The sequence below is a fragment of the Lutra lutra genome, chromosome 1 (genome assembly GCF_902655055.1).
Source record: "Lutra lutra chromosome 1, mLutLut1.2, whole genome shotgun sequence".
Lineage (NCBI taxonomy): Eukaryota > Metazoa > Chordata > Mammalia > Carnivora > Mustelidae > Lutra > Lutra lutra.
Window position 1 is genome coordinate 206,840,632 of NC_062278.1, and position 18,331 is coordinate 206,858,962.

The 18,331-nt window shown below is 60.4% G+C and overlaps 1 protein-coding gene across 1 annotated transcript; it reads left to right on the forward strand.

The window, feature by feature from the left end:
- The first annotated feature begins 12,347 nt into the window (after positions 1–12,347).
- Positions 12,348–17,793, forward strand: MYL3 (myosin light chain 3). Its single transcript, XM_047695585.1, has 7 exons — positions 12,348–12,556; positions 14,783–14,810; positions 14,942–15,091; positions 15,883–16,056; positions 17,143–17,220; positions 17,337–17,379; positions 17,577–17,793. The coding sequence occupies exons 1-6, from the start codon at positions 12,422–12,424 to the stop codon at positions 17,363–17,365; spliced, it is 594 nt and encodes a 197-aa protein (XP_047551541.1). The 5' UTR covers positions 12,348–12,421; the 3' UTR covers positions 17,366–17,379; positions 17,577–17,793.
- The last annotated feature ends 538 nt before the right edge of the window (positions 17,794–18,331 follow it).

Here is an 18,331-nt window from a genome sequence, read left to right on the forward strand (position 1 = left end):
ATCAGATGGAGGCTCAGGGTAGCTCATACCCAGATCATAGGCGGAAAAACTGAGACCCAAGAAGGCCTCCCCTCTCAGTTCTGGGTACTAAGCGTTCCCAGGGCGGGGGACATGTGGGGACACTCATTCCAGCCAGCCCCTGTCCTAACCCTGCAGCCCCAAGGCCACTCTGTATCTGACTCCTTGCCCACTGGAATGTGGGCTCTTGGCGTGAAGCCAGCCAGTGACACCTGGGCTCAGGGTCCGCATATGCAATTACAGGTCCCGGAGACAGAGGGCTATGGCCAGGATGACCTGCCTTCCTCCGTGGTTCTGTGGAATGCGCTGCAACAGAACCAGGGCTGGGTCCAGACACCAAGAGTGAGGATGCAGACAGAGGGAAGAGGCCCTGCGAGGTCCTGGCACCTCACCCCAGCACCTGGAGACCCTGGCTGGAGGCTGCCCTTCCACCGGAGCCCAGCCGGAGCCGGTTTGGGTCTGGAAGTCCCAGGCTCAGCCTGACGAGGTGTAATGATTCACATGGCAGCTGCCGCTCAGCACATTCCAGTCGGAGCCCCCAGTGCCCGGCACGTGAGGCGGCAGGCCCCAAACCAACCCCCAGCAGCTAGGGCACGTTCCTAGGGCGTCCATCCCTTGGGGGCCACCCTTCCCCAGGTCTTCCAGGCTCCTGGGGAGGGCAACATACTTTACAGTTTCCAAAGTACTTTCTAGTACATTCCCAGGCTGGAGAGGGAGGCAGAGAGCCTGTCCATCTCTGGCCTCCAGGTGGGGGATATGAGGCTGAGGGAGTAGACCGGGCTGGTTGGGGGGGTGGGTTATAGGGGAGTGGGGGCCTGGAGTGAGGCTATGACAAACAAGCATTTACGGGGTTCCTGCCCCCTCCCATGCTGGGCTGCTCTCAGGTGTGCAGCTCCAAGGGGGCGGGGGCTGAGCAGATAGGCCATTCTGTGACCAGTGCCAGTGGGGGGACTAGATTTCAGCTTGACAAGTCAGTGGGCAATAGTGACCAAGGGGAAGGGACTCCTTCGCCCTCTCTCCAGCTGTTACTTGCTGACCCTCCACTCTTGCAGCCTCTCCTCTGAGCCCCCACATGCTCCCTTGGGAGCCCTCATTGGCTGGAGGAAGTGGGAGGCTGGGGGGCTGTTCTGCCCTGACCTGTGGGGTCCCCTTCCTGCTCATGGCCTTGGTTTCCTGATCTGCCGTTAACAGATGGGCAGTTCAAGGTGTGAAGGGGCTCCGTCAAGGGTTCAGGTCCTTGGGGCTTAGAGGCAGACATGTGACTCTGAAAACCTGAAATCCTCTCTGGACCCCCACCCTGTGGGCCGCCGACGCTGGCCAGGCGGTGTTCCTGCAGTAGCCCCAGCCCAGGGCTCTGAGGGGCGAGTCTGGCCCTCAGCTCCGGGGACAGGAAGTTGTATTTTGGTCCTGGGTCCTGGGAAAGGAGGCAGGGGGAGAATGGCAGCTCAGACCCAGTCATGTTTACTCGGGCCCGGCCCCCTCTGAGCTCAACAGGCCCATTCATTGGGAGCCCCATAAACCCTTCGGGGCTCCCTGAGGTTCAGAGCGCCTGGACGCCAGATCTGGCTGCTGCCCCCAGACCTGATGGGGAGGGGGTGAGGTGGAGATGGTCTCAGTTGTGCCTCAGTTTCCTGACCTCTCCGTCGTCAGAGTCATGGTTGTGGCCTGTGAACACGACAGAGCAGTTGAGAAAATCTAAGGGGGCTTCACGGCTGTGTCCCATCACACCAGGCTTCTGAGAGAAGCTCCTCAAATCCCATGGCCTTCAAGGCAAGCCTGAGACCCCACACCTGGCCCTGGGGTGAGTGCGGATATGCATCTCGCTGCGGTGGATGGAGTCCCTTGTTCTCTCCCGCATACGTGCCATCTTCAGGCTTCCCACTCTGCTTAACCAGAGGGGTGTCAGGTATCGGGAAGGGAGGCAGCGGTGGCTTTTGCTCAGTGGGAAGAACCATGGCTTGGAGGTCTGAGTGCTCCCCAGCTCCCTGGTGACCTTGGAATGGTCCCTTCTTCACTCCAGGCTTACCAGCCCCCCCACCCCACCCCATCCCACCTATGTTGGTTGGGGTTGGTGTGGACATGCTCCCAAATTCTCCTGAGCCCTACGGTTCCCATGCTGGGCAGCTGAGTGGGGAGCTGGTGGTGGGGAGGGGCGGGTAGGACCAAACCCTCCCAGCCCAGATGCCTCTCACAGCGTCCCCGCTCGCCTGGGCAACCTGACCGACCTCTTTGGACCCTGGTTGGGGGAGGAGAGAACGGAGTCTCCTTTCCCAGACGCCTTCCGGGTGGGGTGTGACTTCCCGCTCTAGTGGTTGTAAAATCCCCTGAAGCCTGGTGGGTCCCTGGGGGGGAGGGTGTCTGTGCCTCGGAATACCCCCTCCCAGGCGTGTTTGACACGTGTTTCCGCCTCTCCCAGCATGGGCTCCCGCTGCTGCTATTTATAACTTTTAAGAGCTCCTGCCGACTGCAAAGTTTTCTTAAACTCAAAATATCACCGAGGTCCTGGGCACGCGTTCCAGAGGCCGGCTGGGCCCTGCGGTTTGAAGGGACAGGGGGCCAGGAAGGAAGAAGCAGAGGGAAGGGGGTCAGCTCAGACACTGGGTTCTGGCTGGGGGCTAGGGTGGGGAGACCTAGGGCTGGGGACCCCTAGGTCGTGATGCTGGGCCCTGCGTGGATTAATTAGAAGGATGCTCTACGTGGGTGGTCCTTGGTCAGGCTGGGCCATCTGAGGACTGCTGGGCCATCTCTCTGGGCCTCAGTTTCCTCCCATGCCTCAGAGGACACCAGCCCGGTGAAGCAATGAGTTGGCAATGACACTGGGAACATCTCTGGCTGGGACCAGGACTGTGTCTGTCCAGCTCTCCAGCGCCCGGCCCAGAGCCTGGCCCAGAGGCGCCGTGGACGTTGGCTGAACTGGCCAGAAACGGGAAGCACTTGGGGAAGTTTATAAAACTGTGTGTGGGAGAGCGATATCCAGGGAGGGGCAATGGCATGCCAGAGGTCGCCGAGCTCATTCAGACCACGTACCCAGGTTTTCCCAACACCCAGGGGCCGGTTGGCTGTGAAAGAGGCTGAAGGGCCCCGACTGGGGACCCGTGGGTCTCCACCTTGGAGGAGGTTCCGGATGACAGAAGAGTGGCTGAGTATAAATCGGAGACCTTCCCAGAGCTGGAGGGGCCCTGGCAGCTGGTTGGGACCAGGGAGGGCTGCCCAAAGTCACGTAGTATGGATGTAGCCCCTGACTGGCTTGGGCCGCCTCTCCGTGTCTGGGGCTCCTCTGCAGCCTCAGGAGTCCACGAAAAGCTCAAACCCCAGCCCCCAGAGTCAAGCTGCAGGTGACTGGAGCCCAGATCTCCAAGGGGAGACTGAAGCCTGGGAGGCGGCGGGTGGGGGGTGGTTGCTGTGGGGAAGGTGCACCCTAGTCCTCCAGCGCAGGCCAACCACACTGTGGCTGCTGTCCTCATGGGGGTGATGGGGGTGGGGAGAATGGCACGTCCTTTCTCTGGACCTCAAGGTCAGGCACTCAGGGCGGAGGTGGCCAGGGCTCTTGGCAGCCGCAATCAATGATTTCTCTCCGCGCGGTCGCTGACCCTAGACTGCTGCAGCCGTGAGAGGGCCGGAGGACTCGGCTGGGGTAGGAGGGTGCAGATGGGGTGGGCTGCAGGAGGGGCCAGCTTATGGCCCCCCAAGCCAGGGGGCCAGAACTCCTGAAGGCAGGGGTGGGGCTTGCTGTCAGGCCATGCTCCTGGGGCTAAAGAAAGCCCCCCGCTCCTCCTTGCTTCTCTGCAGTCTTGGATGAGCCCTGTACCCCGCAGAATTTCCTCTGATTGTTCCCTTGTTGGCCTGGCTCTGAGCTCCAAGCTCCAGCAAACAAACCCCAGCCTTCTGCAAGGCCCCGAGACCTGGGCTGGGGGCAAAGGTTGGTGCGAGCGGGGGATGGAGGAGACTCAGGCCCAAGCCTGCCTCCTTCTGACTGTGCTGGGGGAACTGCGTGCCTTCCAAGCTGACCCAGGACCCCACTCCATTGGGCAAGTGGGTGCCCCGAGGTCTCTGGAGGGGAAGCGGCTCCAGGAGTCAGTGATGAGATGGGAAGGGTGACAGATAACTAACCCCGGGCCCAGCACGTCATGATCTGCTATCGATGGTGACACTTTGAGGTCCTCTAACGTTCCAACCATCTCTCTAAAGTGGCTTCCCCGTTAGCGCTGGCTCGGAAACCTCAGGCGGCTCCCTGCAGCAGAGGGGCTCCGGTCCAGATGCTACAGAGAGCCGGGGGCCTGGCGTTGCCCCTCTTCACGTGCTCCGGCCCCTGCGCTGGAGCATCTCGGGGCTGGTTTGAGGGGTCACTCCGCATTTTGGGGCATCTGTGAGTCTCCCATTCTGCTGTGTTCCACCTCTTCACCCCCCAGCCCTCATGGCTAGCCCGATGAAGACTTGCCTGTCCCTCAGCCACCCCTCTTTCCCTTTGCCTCCACCCCTGCCTGCTCTGGGGTCCCGGATCTGGGAAAGGAATGGGTCGGGAGACTTCCAGAGAGTCCTTTCCCACGAGAGCCGAGCTCTGACCCCCGTGCTTATCTGGCTGGAGCGCGCCAAGAATAACACAGATGCTAAGGCTTGCGAGCCCCAAACCTGGTGACGCTGACCTCCCCAGGCCCAGCTGCTGTGCTCTGGCCTCTATTTTCCCTCTGTGAACAGGGTAGGGGGTGGAGGATGGCCCTCCAGGGGGCCAGGGAGGAGGCAGGGAAATGATCCCAAACACCTGGACACATACATTCACACTCACACTCACGTGTACTCACATAAGCTCCCGGCCCTCCCCTGGCAGGCCTGCTGTGGTTCCCTGATTTCTCTGGTCTCTCCTCCCTCCCACGGCTCCTAATTCCCACCCGGGCTCTTTCCGTACCAGCGAGTGACCTCGGAGTTGTGATGTGCTAGGTGTGTGTGTTTACGCAAAGGCATGTGAATGTGTGTACATATGCGTGCAAAGGGCACATGTGTGCAACTGTGTGGATGTGTGTGTGCAGGCATGCATACATGTGTATAAACATTTGTGCAAAGGTGTCTATATTGCATGGGGATTTATGTTTAAAGGTGTTGCATGGGCCTGTGGTCGCTCTCGGTGCAAGCACCCATGGGCCAGACATGTGTGCGTGTGCACGCACACACACACATCACCGTGATTCCTGTTGGCCCCAGAGTTGGTGAGAAGAGACCAGATGGTGAGGGGAGTGTCCAGGCCCCAGTGCGTATCTCCAGACAGACACAGATACATAGCGGGAGCAGGTTAGCCTGACTCCGGCATTTCTGAGCATGTGTGTGTGTATGTGTGTGTGCATGCTGTTTTAGACGGGGTAGGCGGGTAGATATATAAATATCCACACAGGCAGGTAGTGGAATTGACCCTGACTATTCCTGGCTGGGGGCTTGGGCCATTTTTAATGCATTCCACACCCTGGGCCACAGAGGGTGTTTGTGTGGCCACTGGAGGCAAGGACACAGCTGGTGCTGGGTGGAGCGGGGTGGGGACAGCCCTGGGTCTCATGGGGCCACCACAGCAAGGGGACAGGGAGGGAGGCCCTCCTGGGCACCGTGGCCTCTTCTGCCATCACCATATCACCACCTTGTCACCTTCTTGCCCTCACCTCCATCACTGCCATCCCTGTCCCCTGCCCTGTCTGCATTCCAGCTGCTGCCCCCTCTCCTGTGGCTGCCCAGGCCCACCCTGTCTTCCTGCCTCCGGGTCTGGTGCCCCCTTCTTGTGCACTTTGGGCTGCTGGAGGGCAGGGCTGAATCTGCCTCCTCCTCGGCTCAGAGCTGAGGGTCAGGGCCAGAGGGCCGTGTTGTGCACACACCTTGTCTGGGCTCCAGGAGCCTGCGTCCAGCGGCTCCCTTTGTCTCTGGCTGGCCTCGCGACCCTCCCTCCCTGGTCTCCGAATCTGTCCCCATCTCTGTCTCCGTGTCTCATCTCTGGTCGGTCGGTCGTGGTCCCTGTCTCCAGTTTCCCATGCGGGCCCGGGGGGTGAGGGTGGCTGGCGGGAGGGAGCCGGTTCCTCCTCCAGTCAGAGGGGACTGTTTGCCTGAGACAGTTGGTCCATCCAGTCAAACAACCACCCAATTCAGACTCCTCATCTGACTGACGGGTTTTTTTTTCCCCTGCTAAATTTACTCTCCTTTTTGACTGAATTGGCCATTCAACAGAGGTTGTGTCCACATACCCCTACCCCGCCCCGTGCCAACAGATGAACATTCTCCCAGATGGCTGTGCACCCAGAGCCAGGAGCCCCTGCACATGCTCACACACACGCATGTGCTCACAGCCTCGCGGGACACACGTGAGCACACGGGACAGCGCATGTCTTCACATAAATTCACACCTCCTGCCACGGTGACAGGGTCCGTCCGCCCTCAGACCTATTCTGGCGAACCCTTGGGGAAATGGGCACGGGGCCAGAGCCCCCCACCCCACAGCCTGGGCCGGCCACGACCCTTCTCCTCCGAGGCCAGCTCGGGTCCCAGCCTCCTTCCTCCACCCTCGACCGGTCTTGGTGGAGCTTCTGGTCACCTCGGGCCACCGCTGAGCCCCTGCAAGCCTCAGAAGCAGCTCCCAGACCCTGATCCTAAAAGGGGACTCTTTTTTTTTCTTCCAAGGACAATAAATATTTGCTCTTTGGGAAATGGCTGGTGGGAGTGTACAGGGTTTGGCCCAGTGGCGGGAATGTCCAAGGTAGTTTAGGGAGGCCGCAGGCCACTCTGGGGAGGGGCTGGGCGGCACCTCAGCCCATTCCCTCAGACCCCTGCCTTGGGCCCTGTTTTCTCCATTCTCTGGTTCAGCACATTGGCACCCCTTTTCCTGTCCCCCCAACCGAGACCCCTCAATGCCCAAACTCACCCCTTGAGATCCTTTCAGCTCCTGTCACCCTCGTCAGCCCCCACCCCTTTGCCCCACACTCAGGATGCCTGGCCCCAACTTACAGTCAGACTCATTGGACTAAATAAGGGGTCCAGTATTCACTGATGTATTTTCAATCCCTCTTTAGACCCTGCCACGGAGGACAGGCCCAATGCCCCCCAGGCCAGGCCCCTCAGAACAGAACATGCCCCTCAGACGGGAGCCCTGAAGTCAGAGCTACACCCTCCTTCTGTAGAGGACCAAGCCTGGCCAACAGTGTCCCCCATCCTGTCCTCCCATGAGGCACTGGTCCCTGGAGCCTTCTGCCTGCCCAGCCCTCCCTCATGCTCAGTTGGGCTCCCAAATATAGCGGCCGTGGCCACAGCCGGCCAGGACACCACAGCCCCAAGCGTCAGTCCTGGGCAGGGATCAGAGGGGCAGGAGCTGATTATAGGTCCCTGGGCCAAACCCAGGCCTTGCCTGCCAGCCCGCTGGGTCCTGCCACCCCCACCCCAGAACCACAAGGTTGGAGCATCTGGTCCCCGTCAGCACAGTGGGCAGAGGGAGGGGCCTGAGGGTTGTATTTGGCCTGCCGAGGACAGAGTTGTCTGTGTGTGGTGTGGGGGTGGCGAGGATGGGCTGGGGCTCCGGGACAGCGACTGTCACTGGGCTGTACCCGTGGCCATTGTACAGATGGGGAAATGGAGGCCCAGAGGAGCCAGGACCAGCCTGGGTCACAAGAGCCGTGCCTTGGCCACGCCTTCCCATCCTTCAAGGCCTGGAGCTATGCTCCGGGAAGCAGGCCACATCCTGTTGGTGGCATAGCAGCCTTGCTGGGAAGTCCTCCTTAGAGTCAGACTTTTGTCCAAGGATCCAGGACCGTGGGATGGTGCAGAAATTCCTCTCTTCCTGGTCCTCGTGGTTGCCTCATGCCGCCTCTGGCCAAAGTGGCTGAGCAGCTCCTGCCTGTTCTGGGGCCTCGGTGCCCCCATCTGTGCAGCTGGGCGGGAGCTGAGGGCCCTGCCTGGGGTCCGTGCTTGTGGGCCCCCACCATATGGCGGTGGTTTCACATCCGTGTGGGTACACACACGTGCCCTGGTAGGTGAGCTGCCGCCCATGGGCCTGCCCGCGCCTGGACAGGGTCCCCAGGACCTGCAGCACAGCAACACTTGACCTACTTCTAAGGCTCTGGGTCTGGCCCAGGCCGCGTTCTTGACTCCTCCGGGAAGTGTGGGCCTGCATCCCAGCCCCGAGGCCTTGGGCCAGGAGGGGCGGTCTGGGGCGGGCCAGGGCAGCCTGTGGAGCCTGCGGCCAGGGGGACAAGAGCCCGACCCTCCTTCCCTGCCTCTGGCTCCCCGGCCCAAAGGATGGCCAGGCCCTAACCATTCCTCCCTCCCCTCATCCTCCACCACCCCCTCCACGTGGCCACCATATTCTGAGCTCCCCAAATTGGCTCTGACGGGATGAGGGACATTCCTCATGCCCCTCAGAGGAACACTACCAGGAAGGTTTGCCAAGCAATCACCCCCGCTGTTCGCCAAGGGTTTACCCTCCCCCCTTCCCCGCCCTTGTCTACACAGAGCCATAGACAGTGCTGGTCTGGAATGCCAGCAGTCCTGTCCTGGGTCCTGGGTCTTGAGTCCTGGATCTGGACTCTGGGTTTAGGATCCTGGTCCTTGGCCTAGGGTCTTGGGTCTGGAGTCTGGATTTAAAGTCTGGGTTTGGCATCCTGGGTTTTAAAGTCCGGGTCCCCCGAGTGGAGTCAGGTTCCAGGCTTTAAGTTGGGGGTTCAGATCCCGAGACCGGAGTCTGGAGTCTGGGTTTGGAGTTCCAGGTTCCAGGTCTGGAGTCTGGGTTCTGGGCTGGGATCCTGGGTTCTGGGGTTTGGGTTTGGATTCAAAGCCTGGTTTTTATCCCTTTTACGCCCCCTGCTGGTTGGTCTTCAAGGTCAAGTCGCTGTTGAGACTGCGGGGGTCACCCTGGCCTTTTCAGGCTAGTGAGAAGAACCTCACCCAGGGGGTGGGAGTGGCAGGTAGGGTAGGCCTGGGTTGAGGTGGCAGCCGCTGCTGACTGTGCTGCCATCCCGGGGTGCCCCTTGCAGTGACCCAGACTCTAGCCAGTTTGCCAGCAACCCTCCACCCCATCTCCCCGACCCCACACCATGGATAGAATTTGGCAATGGGTCCTATTCCCCCTGTAAGAAGTGGGTGAATTGAGATGTTTGGGACATTTGCTCATCCCACATTTATTGAGTGCCTACTGTGTACCAGGCTCTGCTGGAGACTCTGGGGATATGTAGCTGTGGAACAACAAAAACTCTTCCATTCCTCCCGGCCAACTGACACTCATGGGATGGAGGGCAGCCACCTAAGTAACAAGATAAGAAACATTTCGTTTCAGGGTGCACAGGGCTGAGGAGTCAGGGTGGGAGACAAGACAGAGGGAGCGAGCCAGGGTAGTCTGAGGAGACTTCTCAGAGGAGGTGACATATCACTGAGACCAGGGAGTGCCCAGGAGCAAGCCATGGCCAGGGTCCCAACCCAAGGTAAGACTGGGAGGAAAGAGCCTATGCAAAGGTATCAGGGCTGGAAATAACCTAGAAGGAGGCCAGTGTGGCCAAGTGTCTTCTGCCTCTATCCTTGGCCCCTCAGAAGTCAGGGCCCCCATCTTCCCTGGTGTTCTTCTTGGCCGGGGAGAGAGGGGGCTCTGGAATGTGGGACTTGTGAGTCTGCATCAGACTGGGTCACCACTCAGATGCTGGAGCTGGAGGAACAAAAGGGGTAGTAGCACCCAGACCCCTGCCGCTGCCCCCAGGCTCTCCGGACCCTTAAGGCCCTGCCTCAATCTTGCCTGCTGGCTGTCATTCCTGAGGGGCACAGAGCTTAGCCTGGGACTTGGGGGAGAGAAGAGAGCAGAGCCTTAGGGTGGCCTCCCCTTACTGCTCACTGCCTGCCCCTCCCTCTCACAATGCCCCTGCCCCTGCTCACCTGCCTGCCCACCTGTGCACCCCACCCCCACCCCTTGCTTCTAGCCTCAACTGGCAGGAGAGGGGGCTGATTTTTTGGCAGAGCCCCTGGGGGGGCCGGGCATTAGTTCTAGGTTGAGAGTGGTCCTGCAGGGCGAGTTCTGGGGCCCTGCTTCTCCCTGGAGCCAGAGCTCATCCTCTCCATCTGAGCCCTGGGGAGGGAGCAGAGGGTGGCCCTGTGCGGCGTGTCCCCACTGCAGGACCACATCTGCCCTGGGCATGAGGGAAGGGGACCCAGAAGCGCCCCTCCCCCATATTCCCCCAGGCAGAAGGGATGGCACTCTGTGGTTCTGACTGGCCATGTGGGCCTGCCCACCCAGTGGCACAGACCTGACAGCTGGGGCTCCGGAGGCCCTCGCCACTCACCTGCCCTAGTTCAAGCTGGTGCTGGGTGGCTTCTGGAGCGTGGCAGTTATGTGTGGAGGAAAGACATGAGATCGAAATCTGGGGGACCCTGAGTGTGTCCTTTGCCTCGGGCCTCGGTTTCACCCATGACAAATGCAAGGGGGTTGGGTAATGTCTTGGCTGTGCCTGTGGGTGGCCGGAGTCCCCACAGGACATCCAGAGTCAGTTATGTCGAGGGCCAGTGGGCCTGGGCAATAGGACTGCCCAGAGGCCTCTCTCTGTGTGTCCCCCTCTGGCTGTGTTCTCTTGTGGTATTTCTGGCTTGTCTCTGTGGACCCTCCCCCCCAGCCCTTTTTTTCTCAATACTCTTGCCAAACATCTGGAAGGAAAGTGAAAAACTTGCCTCCCCCACCCCCCAGCACCGGATGTTGTCAGATTTCCAGATGTGGGGTGTTCTGCCCTCCAGATGAGGGGAGGAATGTCCTGTGTTTCAGCTAGAAGGGGGCCAGATCCCATTCCTCTGCTGCTGTCCCCCTCTCCATGAGGATGAGTGACAGGATCCGAGGGACCTGGGCTCAGCTGGAAGACGGTGGGGGGGCCTCCAGGTAGAACCCCCTCCCCCATAAATCTTGCCTTCAGGCGGGGCCCCAGCTCCTCTCCACACCCAGGAATTCCCCCTGGGGCCTGGTGAGGGGGGGCTTTGCCTCTGAAGTTTCTATCAAAGCCTCTAGGCACTTAAAAATAACAGGGAGCACCTCCTTCCCACCCCCGGCACAGACGCCCAGGAGAGGAAGGGAGCCCAATATGCTTGCAAGATGTCCTTACTCCCAGAAATCTGTGCCCAGAGGGGCCTCATGCCACCTCAGCCTTCCCACCTCCCCCACTTTCTCAAACGATGGCCTGGCCAAGCTGCCTTCTGTCCCTGCCATCTGCTGAGGGCTGGGTATTGGGGTGGGCACCACGGCAAACCTCGTTCAGCTCCCTGAGGTCCCTCAGACAGGCAGACCCTCCCTCAGTCCCCACCCCCCCCAAAGGGCCCGCAGAGGGAAGCGTGGGGCCGTAGGACACAGACAAGGAGCTTGGAGGGGGGGAGGGGGTAGGGGGCCTGGAATGTGCTATGCAGAGGAAGGACAAGGGCACGCTGCAAAGGGGACAAGGGGTACAGGGGGGTCTGGCGAGGGCCTGCCCCAAGCTGTGTGGGTAAATTGGGCCCTTGGCCAGTGCAGGGAAGAGAGGAGATGGGAAGTGGGGTGAAAAGGAGGAACAAGCCACAGGGCCAGCAGGGTGCTGGTGAAGGGGGCAGTGGGGGCAGCTCAGCTGCCGGACTGGGCTGGGTGGCTGCAGCCTGGGCTGGCAGGGGTTGGCACCCAGTCCATTGCCACTTGCGGTGTTCCTGGGGCTGACCAGACACACACAGATACATATAAACACCCGACACAAACCCACGGAAGCAGCATTCACAGACACACTCACAGAGATACACAGACACGTGCGTCCATATAAACACCCAGACGAAGACCCGCCGAGCCGACGCCCAGACGGGCACTGGCCGTCCGCACAGACACACAGAGGCAGCACCCAAACACTGCCCCCCACCAAGCGTGAAGACACCTAGACAATACACGGGTACACACAGATGCTCCCGCCAGAGATCAACAGACATGGGCAGACTCCCCCTCCCCCTCCGGGCACCACCCCGGCCCCTCAGACCCAGACACGTGGGAATTCAAGGCACAGCTGGAAAGTTAGACACAGGAAGTACCCTTAGGTTCTGCCCCCATCACAGCTTGGTCCAGCCTTCTGGTCCTGCTCAATTCATCACCTGCAAAGGGTTTCTGTGCGTCTGGCTGGGCTGCCTCTGTCTTCCGCTCCCCCTCCCTCTGCCCAACAGGTGATTGGGAGGAATGAAAGCCCTCCCTCTCCCCCACCCATTCCTGAGCCTGAACAATGCCCTCCCAGGCCCCAAAATAGCCCCTGAGCTTAGCCTGTGTCCTTTTATGGCCCTGTCCCTATTGTGCACAGTGGGGGGTGGGGCTGGGGTCAGGAGGTGTCCAGAGGGGATAAAGGCCAGGCCCCCCTCCAGCTTCACCTACCCCGCTCTCTGCTTCCTTCTCTCCACATCCCTCTCTGTGCTGACAGCTTCCATGGCCCCCAAAAAGCCAGACCCCAAGAAGGACGATGCCAAGGCAGCCCCCAAGGCAGCCCCGGCCCCGGCGCCTGCACCTGCGCCAGAGCCCGAGCACCCCAAGGAAGCTGAGTTTGATGCGTCCAAAATCAAGGTGGGTATGGGAGCTGGGTTTCAGCAGAAAGGGCAGGGCAGCTAAGTGGATCCCAGAGTGGACCTACCCAGTGGTCCCTCCAGAAAGTGAGTGCTGAGCTGAGGTGGGAAACTTCCGTGCAGAGGTCAGACGAGAGCCCCGGGGGGCTTCAGGTGTCAGGAGCTGCTGCAGGGGCTAGAGGGGGGCTGGTGGTCACACAGCAGGCAGGACTCCCCTATGGCTACTGAAGGGAACGTCTTTGGGTGGTTGTGGAAACTGTCCCTTGCCCTTCTCTCGGGACCTCACATCCTTGGGGAATCCTGGAGCCACCAGGACCCCAACCCCTCCAGCCGGACTGGGATCTTCCTTGTTCCCCTCTGAGTGACGAGAGTGGGGAGCATGGGGATGTGAGGCCCCTGCCCAGGCTGGGGCACACTTACCCCAACCAGGGTGGCCGAGCCCCACAGCGTGTCGGGCCTCAGCTTTTAGGTGGGGAAATTGAGGCACAGGCTGGGTAGGTCACTCAGGAAATTGGTCTTGGGGCTGTGACCGGTGAGCACGGAATTCTTCCCCAGTTAGGAAGTCTTTCTCCGAGTCTAAACTTGGAGGAAGAGCCATGACTCCGATGGCATTTGCAGAGTGGCACGCTCCATGTGTCCTGCGTGCTCCCCGTTCTTGGCTGGCCATCGGTCACTGCTGTCCTGGCTGCTGGCTGAGGGGCCCTGTGGAGATGCAGCAGAATGATTTTCCTTTTGTGATCCCTTCCTGGGGGGCCAGACTTGTCCCTCAAGACATGGGTTCCAATCCCAGCTTTGCTCCTGCCTGTTCCCTGCTCCAAAGCGGGGCTTCCTCATATGCGACATGGGACAAGAAGCCCTCTCACAGGCTATTGGGAGCTGTTCCACGGAATGTGTTCTCTGGAGTTGGCTCCCTGAGCCTAACCACCCCCAGGGTAGAAGCTTGTGTCCCACAGGCCCCCTGCTAGGGGCCAGCTACCCCAGGCCCCGGGTGGCTTGGTCCAGTCTCACCGGATATGAGGCTGGCACAGACTTCCCTGTGAGAGGCCGGCACAGTGAAGCCCCTCATGGGAACCCCCGACCCCGGCCCTCCCTGTCTGGCTGGCCCGCTTTACCAGGAAGCTTAGGAGTGTAATCTCAGCAGGCTTCCTGGTGGTGAGAGAGCTCTCAAGGGGCTGGGAGCAGCAACTCGTTCTTTCCAACACGGGGTTGAGTCCAGAAGGGACAAGCATGACAAGGGGGTGGGGGAGGATATCCCTCTGCACCAAGGTGTGCCCCGGGGGTTGGTGGGGTTCCCAGGGAGCGGCAGTGGGAGGCACTCCAGGCATGCCTCCTCCCCCAAGCTCCTTTCCCTCCTGTGACCTTGACCTTGGGGTGAGTGACTGCTGTGATAAAAATAGACCTGGTATCTGGTGAGGAGGGGGAAACCGGGTCCCAGGAGGCCTCCTTACCTCAGGTGGCTCTCTGATGTGGCCTCAGCAGATACTTAGTCAACACTACCATTGTGTCCCCAGGCTGGGCTGGGCTGGGGGCTGCCCAGGGCTTTTGGGTGGGTGTGTAAGACCATGTGAGTGGTAGTGCCCAGCCTTAAGGTCTCTGCGAGGGGCAGGCAAGTGTAAACTTGCAGACACACATTGAGTGTGAATGCACACACATACATCTCACACACACACACATGAGTGCACACACACTCACTCCTGTGGATATGCTCTCATGCCGACAGAAACCCTCTGGTCTGTACCCTCACCCTTGCTCCTCCTGCCACCCCCCCACAATAAGATGGGGCTTCCCATCTCACTCACATGGACGGCCTTGCCCACTGAACCCCAGGCCTGCTGGGGGCTGGCAAAGCCAGCCTGGTCTGATCTGCTGGCTTCAGACGCATCTGTCCAGGGCCAGGAGGATCAGGTAAAGCCTACCCTGGGCTGGGGACTCAGGGCACCAGGACAGCCTTCTCACCGTTTCCCCAGATGTGGCCCACCAGCCTTCAGGGTCTGGGCACACGCAGACCCACGGCCCTCAGTTCGCACAGGTCGGGAGGGATGAGGAGACAGGAAGGTGCCAAGGGAGATGGCAGGAGGTCGTGGGGGCAGAAGCTGGGATGCTGCCAGGGAGACAGGCTGGTGCAGCCAAGAGGTTGAGGCCTGGGCTGTGGCCGTGGAGCGCGCAGGTGCAGATCTGGCCCCGCCCCCTGGGCCAGACACTTAGAATCTTTGGGGTCTCCTTTCAGATCGAGTTTACACCGGAGCAGATTGAAGGTAAGTGAGGGTCTCGAGCCCTGGGGCTGCAGGGTTGGACCTGGGGTCCCCAGTCTGAAGTCCAGCCACGGCGGCGTGAGTGGGGCAGGCTGACTCTGGGTGTGTCCGTAGTTCACATCCTCTCCTGGCAGAGTTCAAGGAAGCCTTCATGCTGTTCGACCGCACGCCCAAGTGCGAGATGAAGATCACGTATGGGCAGTGTGGGGATGTCCTGCGGGCGCTGGGCCAGAACCCTACCCAGGCTGAGGTGCTCCGTGTCCTGGGGAAACCGAAGCAGGAAGGTGGGTATGCATTTGTGCTGGGCCCTGGGGACGTGCCTGGGGCGGGCTGACATCTACGGGGGCACAGCACGGGTACCGCCCCACTCTGCGCCCTCCTGACATCTTCCCAGTGTCCGGATGAGGAATGGAGGCAGGTCTCAAGCCATGCTGCCAACGTAACAAGCCACAACTCAGCGGGACCTTCCCACCCCATGCTCATTGACCAGGTCTTCTGGTCACAGGAAGCTGACGGTGCAAAGTAGCGTCATGGCCGGTGAGGGTGGCCCGGGGACCCCCAACTTCTGTGGCCCCTCCTGGTCTCCACAGCATCTCTCTGGCGCTCAGGGCCAGCTTCCCTCACCACTTCTGCCAGAGAGGGCTGCCTGCTTTGCCCCACGGAGACATGAGACCCAGGCCCCTCCATGCTTCTAAAGTGTCAGGGAAGGTTTCTGATTGGCCCCACCACTCCCGAGCAATCCCAGTGGTGGGGAGGGTGGGGTCTATAAGAAAAACCACAGGATCCAGGATGGTTTCCCCGAAAGCAGAGCAGAGGTGCTAGGCAGAGCCCACGGGGGTGCTGCCACAGCAAACTGTCCCTGTGAACAATAACGGATCTTGTAAAGGATGCACGTCTCGGTTGACTCCCCGTGATGAGAGCATGGTTTGTGAATGGTCAGCTGGTGTAGAGTGCTTTGGGACCGTGTGTGGGCAGTTGGTCTGTACCCTGTGGCCCGGGTAGGAGGGGAAGGATGTGCCTGTCCTGCTCCTCAGAGTGACTGTACTCCCTGCCCCCCCCAACCCACCCCGGCCAGAGCTCAACAGCAAGATGATGGACTTTGACACCTTCCTGCCCATGCTCCAGCACATTGCCAAGAACAAGGACACAGGCACTTACGAGGACTTCGTCGAGGGGCTGCGTGTTTTCGACAAGGAAGGCAATGGCACAGTCATGGGCGCTGAGCTCCGCCATGTGCTGGCCACTCTAGGTGAGGACCGCCTCCTCCTCCTCCCGACTCCTCCTTCGTGGTGGTTGGGGGCATCCTGGGGAAGACCCTTCTGTCACCCGCTGAGCCTGTGTCTGATCTGTGAAATGGACAGAGGGACACAGTCAAGGGGCCTTCATGGCAGGTGACAGATGTGGGGAGTTTAGAAGGCCAGGTAGCAACAAAGGAAGGGTGTTGGTGCAGCTCATGGAACTGAAGGGGGTTTAGGGGAGCTCTGGTGGGGGGGACAGTGTGGCACATCCAACAGGACAGGTTCAGTCTTGGTGTTCATGGTCTCAAGGTCAGGTTCCAGGGACACAGCAAAGAAGAGGCCCCGTAGGTAAGAGGCCTGCCCCTTGGGCATCCTGATGCCCATTATCTGGCTGGTAGGGGCACTCCCTTCTCAAAGGAGCTTTCGTGCAGCAAATGTTTATTGAGCACCTACTACATCTGCTCAAGGCAACTTTTCCTTACAGCAGAGGTGAACTGAACTCCTACTGTGTGTTTGGCCCTGGGCTGGTGTCTGGGTTTTTTGTGTGTGACTGGGGGTAGGAGATTACCCCCCATTCCTATGGGGGGGACCAGGGCAGTACACAGTGCTCAGAGGCAGACTTGTCTGGAGAACAGAGAAGCTGTCTCCTTGTCTCCTCCACCATCATCCCCCAAGGCCCTCAGCTCCTTCCCATGAGCCCTTCCTTTGTCCTCAAAAGGCTGCCCTGAGGGACTGCTTCCAGTGACATGGGGGCGCCTGGCCTCCCCTTGATAGAAGGGACCCCCTAGGGGTCCCCTGTAGGAAAAGGGACAGTGTGTGCTGGGGACTTGAACACCAAGCTGGCACTGTTGTGGACAGAACCCAGGCTCAGAGGGTGCACCAAGCCTGCACCCCAAGTCCCCCTCTTTGACTTATCACTGATTCTCCTGGTCTCAAAAATGAGGGTGATGACCAAGGTCTTGTGAGCCGGGACGGCTGGGCCAAGGTGAGGTGTGGGAGTGCTAGGGAGGCAGACCCACCATCCAGCGGGGCTCTGTGGGTCCCCCGCACTCCGCACCTGTCCCGCGGTGCTGACTCAGCCTCCTGCCCCCGGCCAGGAGAGAGGTTGACTGAAGACGAGGTGGAGAAACTGATGGCAGGGCAGGAAGACTCCAATGGCTGCATCAATTATGAAGGTGGGCTCAGCAGGCTGGGGCGGGGGGCGGCGGGGGGGCGGGGTGCTGGAATCCTAGGCCCCCACTGTGGCCGCCCGGTGCTCACCCCCTGCCACTCGCTCTGCCCTTCTTTGCAGCATTTGTGAAGCACATCATGGCCAGCTGAGCCTCTCGTCCCAGGTGAGACCTCCACTCCTTTCCAAGCCTGCTGTCCCCTCTGCCGCCTCCTTGGATCTCAGCGCTGCTGTCTCCTCACGCCTCAGCTTCCAGATCCCCTGTTGCCACCTCCCCATCTTCACCAACTCCTGCTCTCAGCTGACGCCCCGCAGTCTCGCTGCACCCCGTCCCCTGTAACCTGTGACCATCTTTACTCTCAGGGAGCCAGGAGCCCACGCTGGGGACAGCTCATCTCCCACACATGGTGCTGACGTCAGCCGCCTGGAGTTGCAGGGAGGAGGGGAGTGCCTCAAGACACCTACAGCAGCCCCCTCCACCGGCCCTGCAGACCTCTGGGTGCCTGTCATCTCCCCCTACCGGCTGTGCATCTCTGTCCTCTCCCCAGGGGCCTGAATAAATGGCATCTTTTCTTCCTTCCTTCCTTCTTCCTTCCTTCCCCACTTCCCCTCTGTGGCCCTTTGGTTGACTTCTGTAAAATCCATGAGCCCCACATGGTGAATCCTGGACAAAATGAGGGGGAGTCATGCTGAAATTCTGCCTCCTTGCTCCCCCTCAAAACTATCCAAAACCCTCTCAGCCTGCTCACCAGGACACTGAGGTAGGGGCAGGGCTGAGCTGGAAGAGGCCGGGGTGCCCCTCCCTTGCTCTTGTCCTCCCATTCTCCCTCCGGGAGGTGGCATCACCAGCAATCAGGGATCCATGGGGCATTGGCCTGGGGCTGCCCATGTCACAGGTGGGGAGACTGAGGCCCAGAGCAGAGAATGGCCTTACCTGAGTCACCCTGGGAATGAATGACAGGGTGGGAGCTAACTTTGTCCCCAGGCTGTCAGAATTGAAGGGGCCTTAGATTCCCGACTGACTCGGATGGGGAAACTGAGGCACTCTGCCTGTGGTGTGGCTGTAGACCAGGGGGAAGAGGCCTTACGGGGGGGCCAGGAGGACCCAGGAGGTCAGG

Bases quoted from the DNA above. Each gene is read 5' to 3' on its own strand.
- MYL3 (XM_047695585.1), top strand. From the start codon at position 12,422: ATGGCCCCCAAAAAGCCAGACCCCAAGAAGGACGATGCCAAGGCAGCC. The intron at 16,057-17,142 runs GTGAGGACCGCC...GCCCCCGGCCAG, and splicing joins CCATGTGCTGGCCACTCTAG to GAGAGAGGTTGACTGAAGAC. The intron at 17,221-17,336 runs GTGGGCTCAGCA...CCTTCTTTGCAG, and splicing joins TGGCTGCATCAATTATGAAG to CATTTGTGAAGCACATCATG.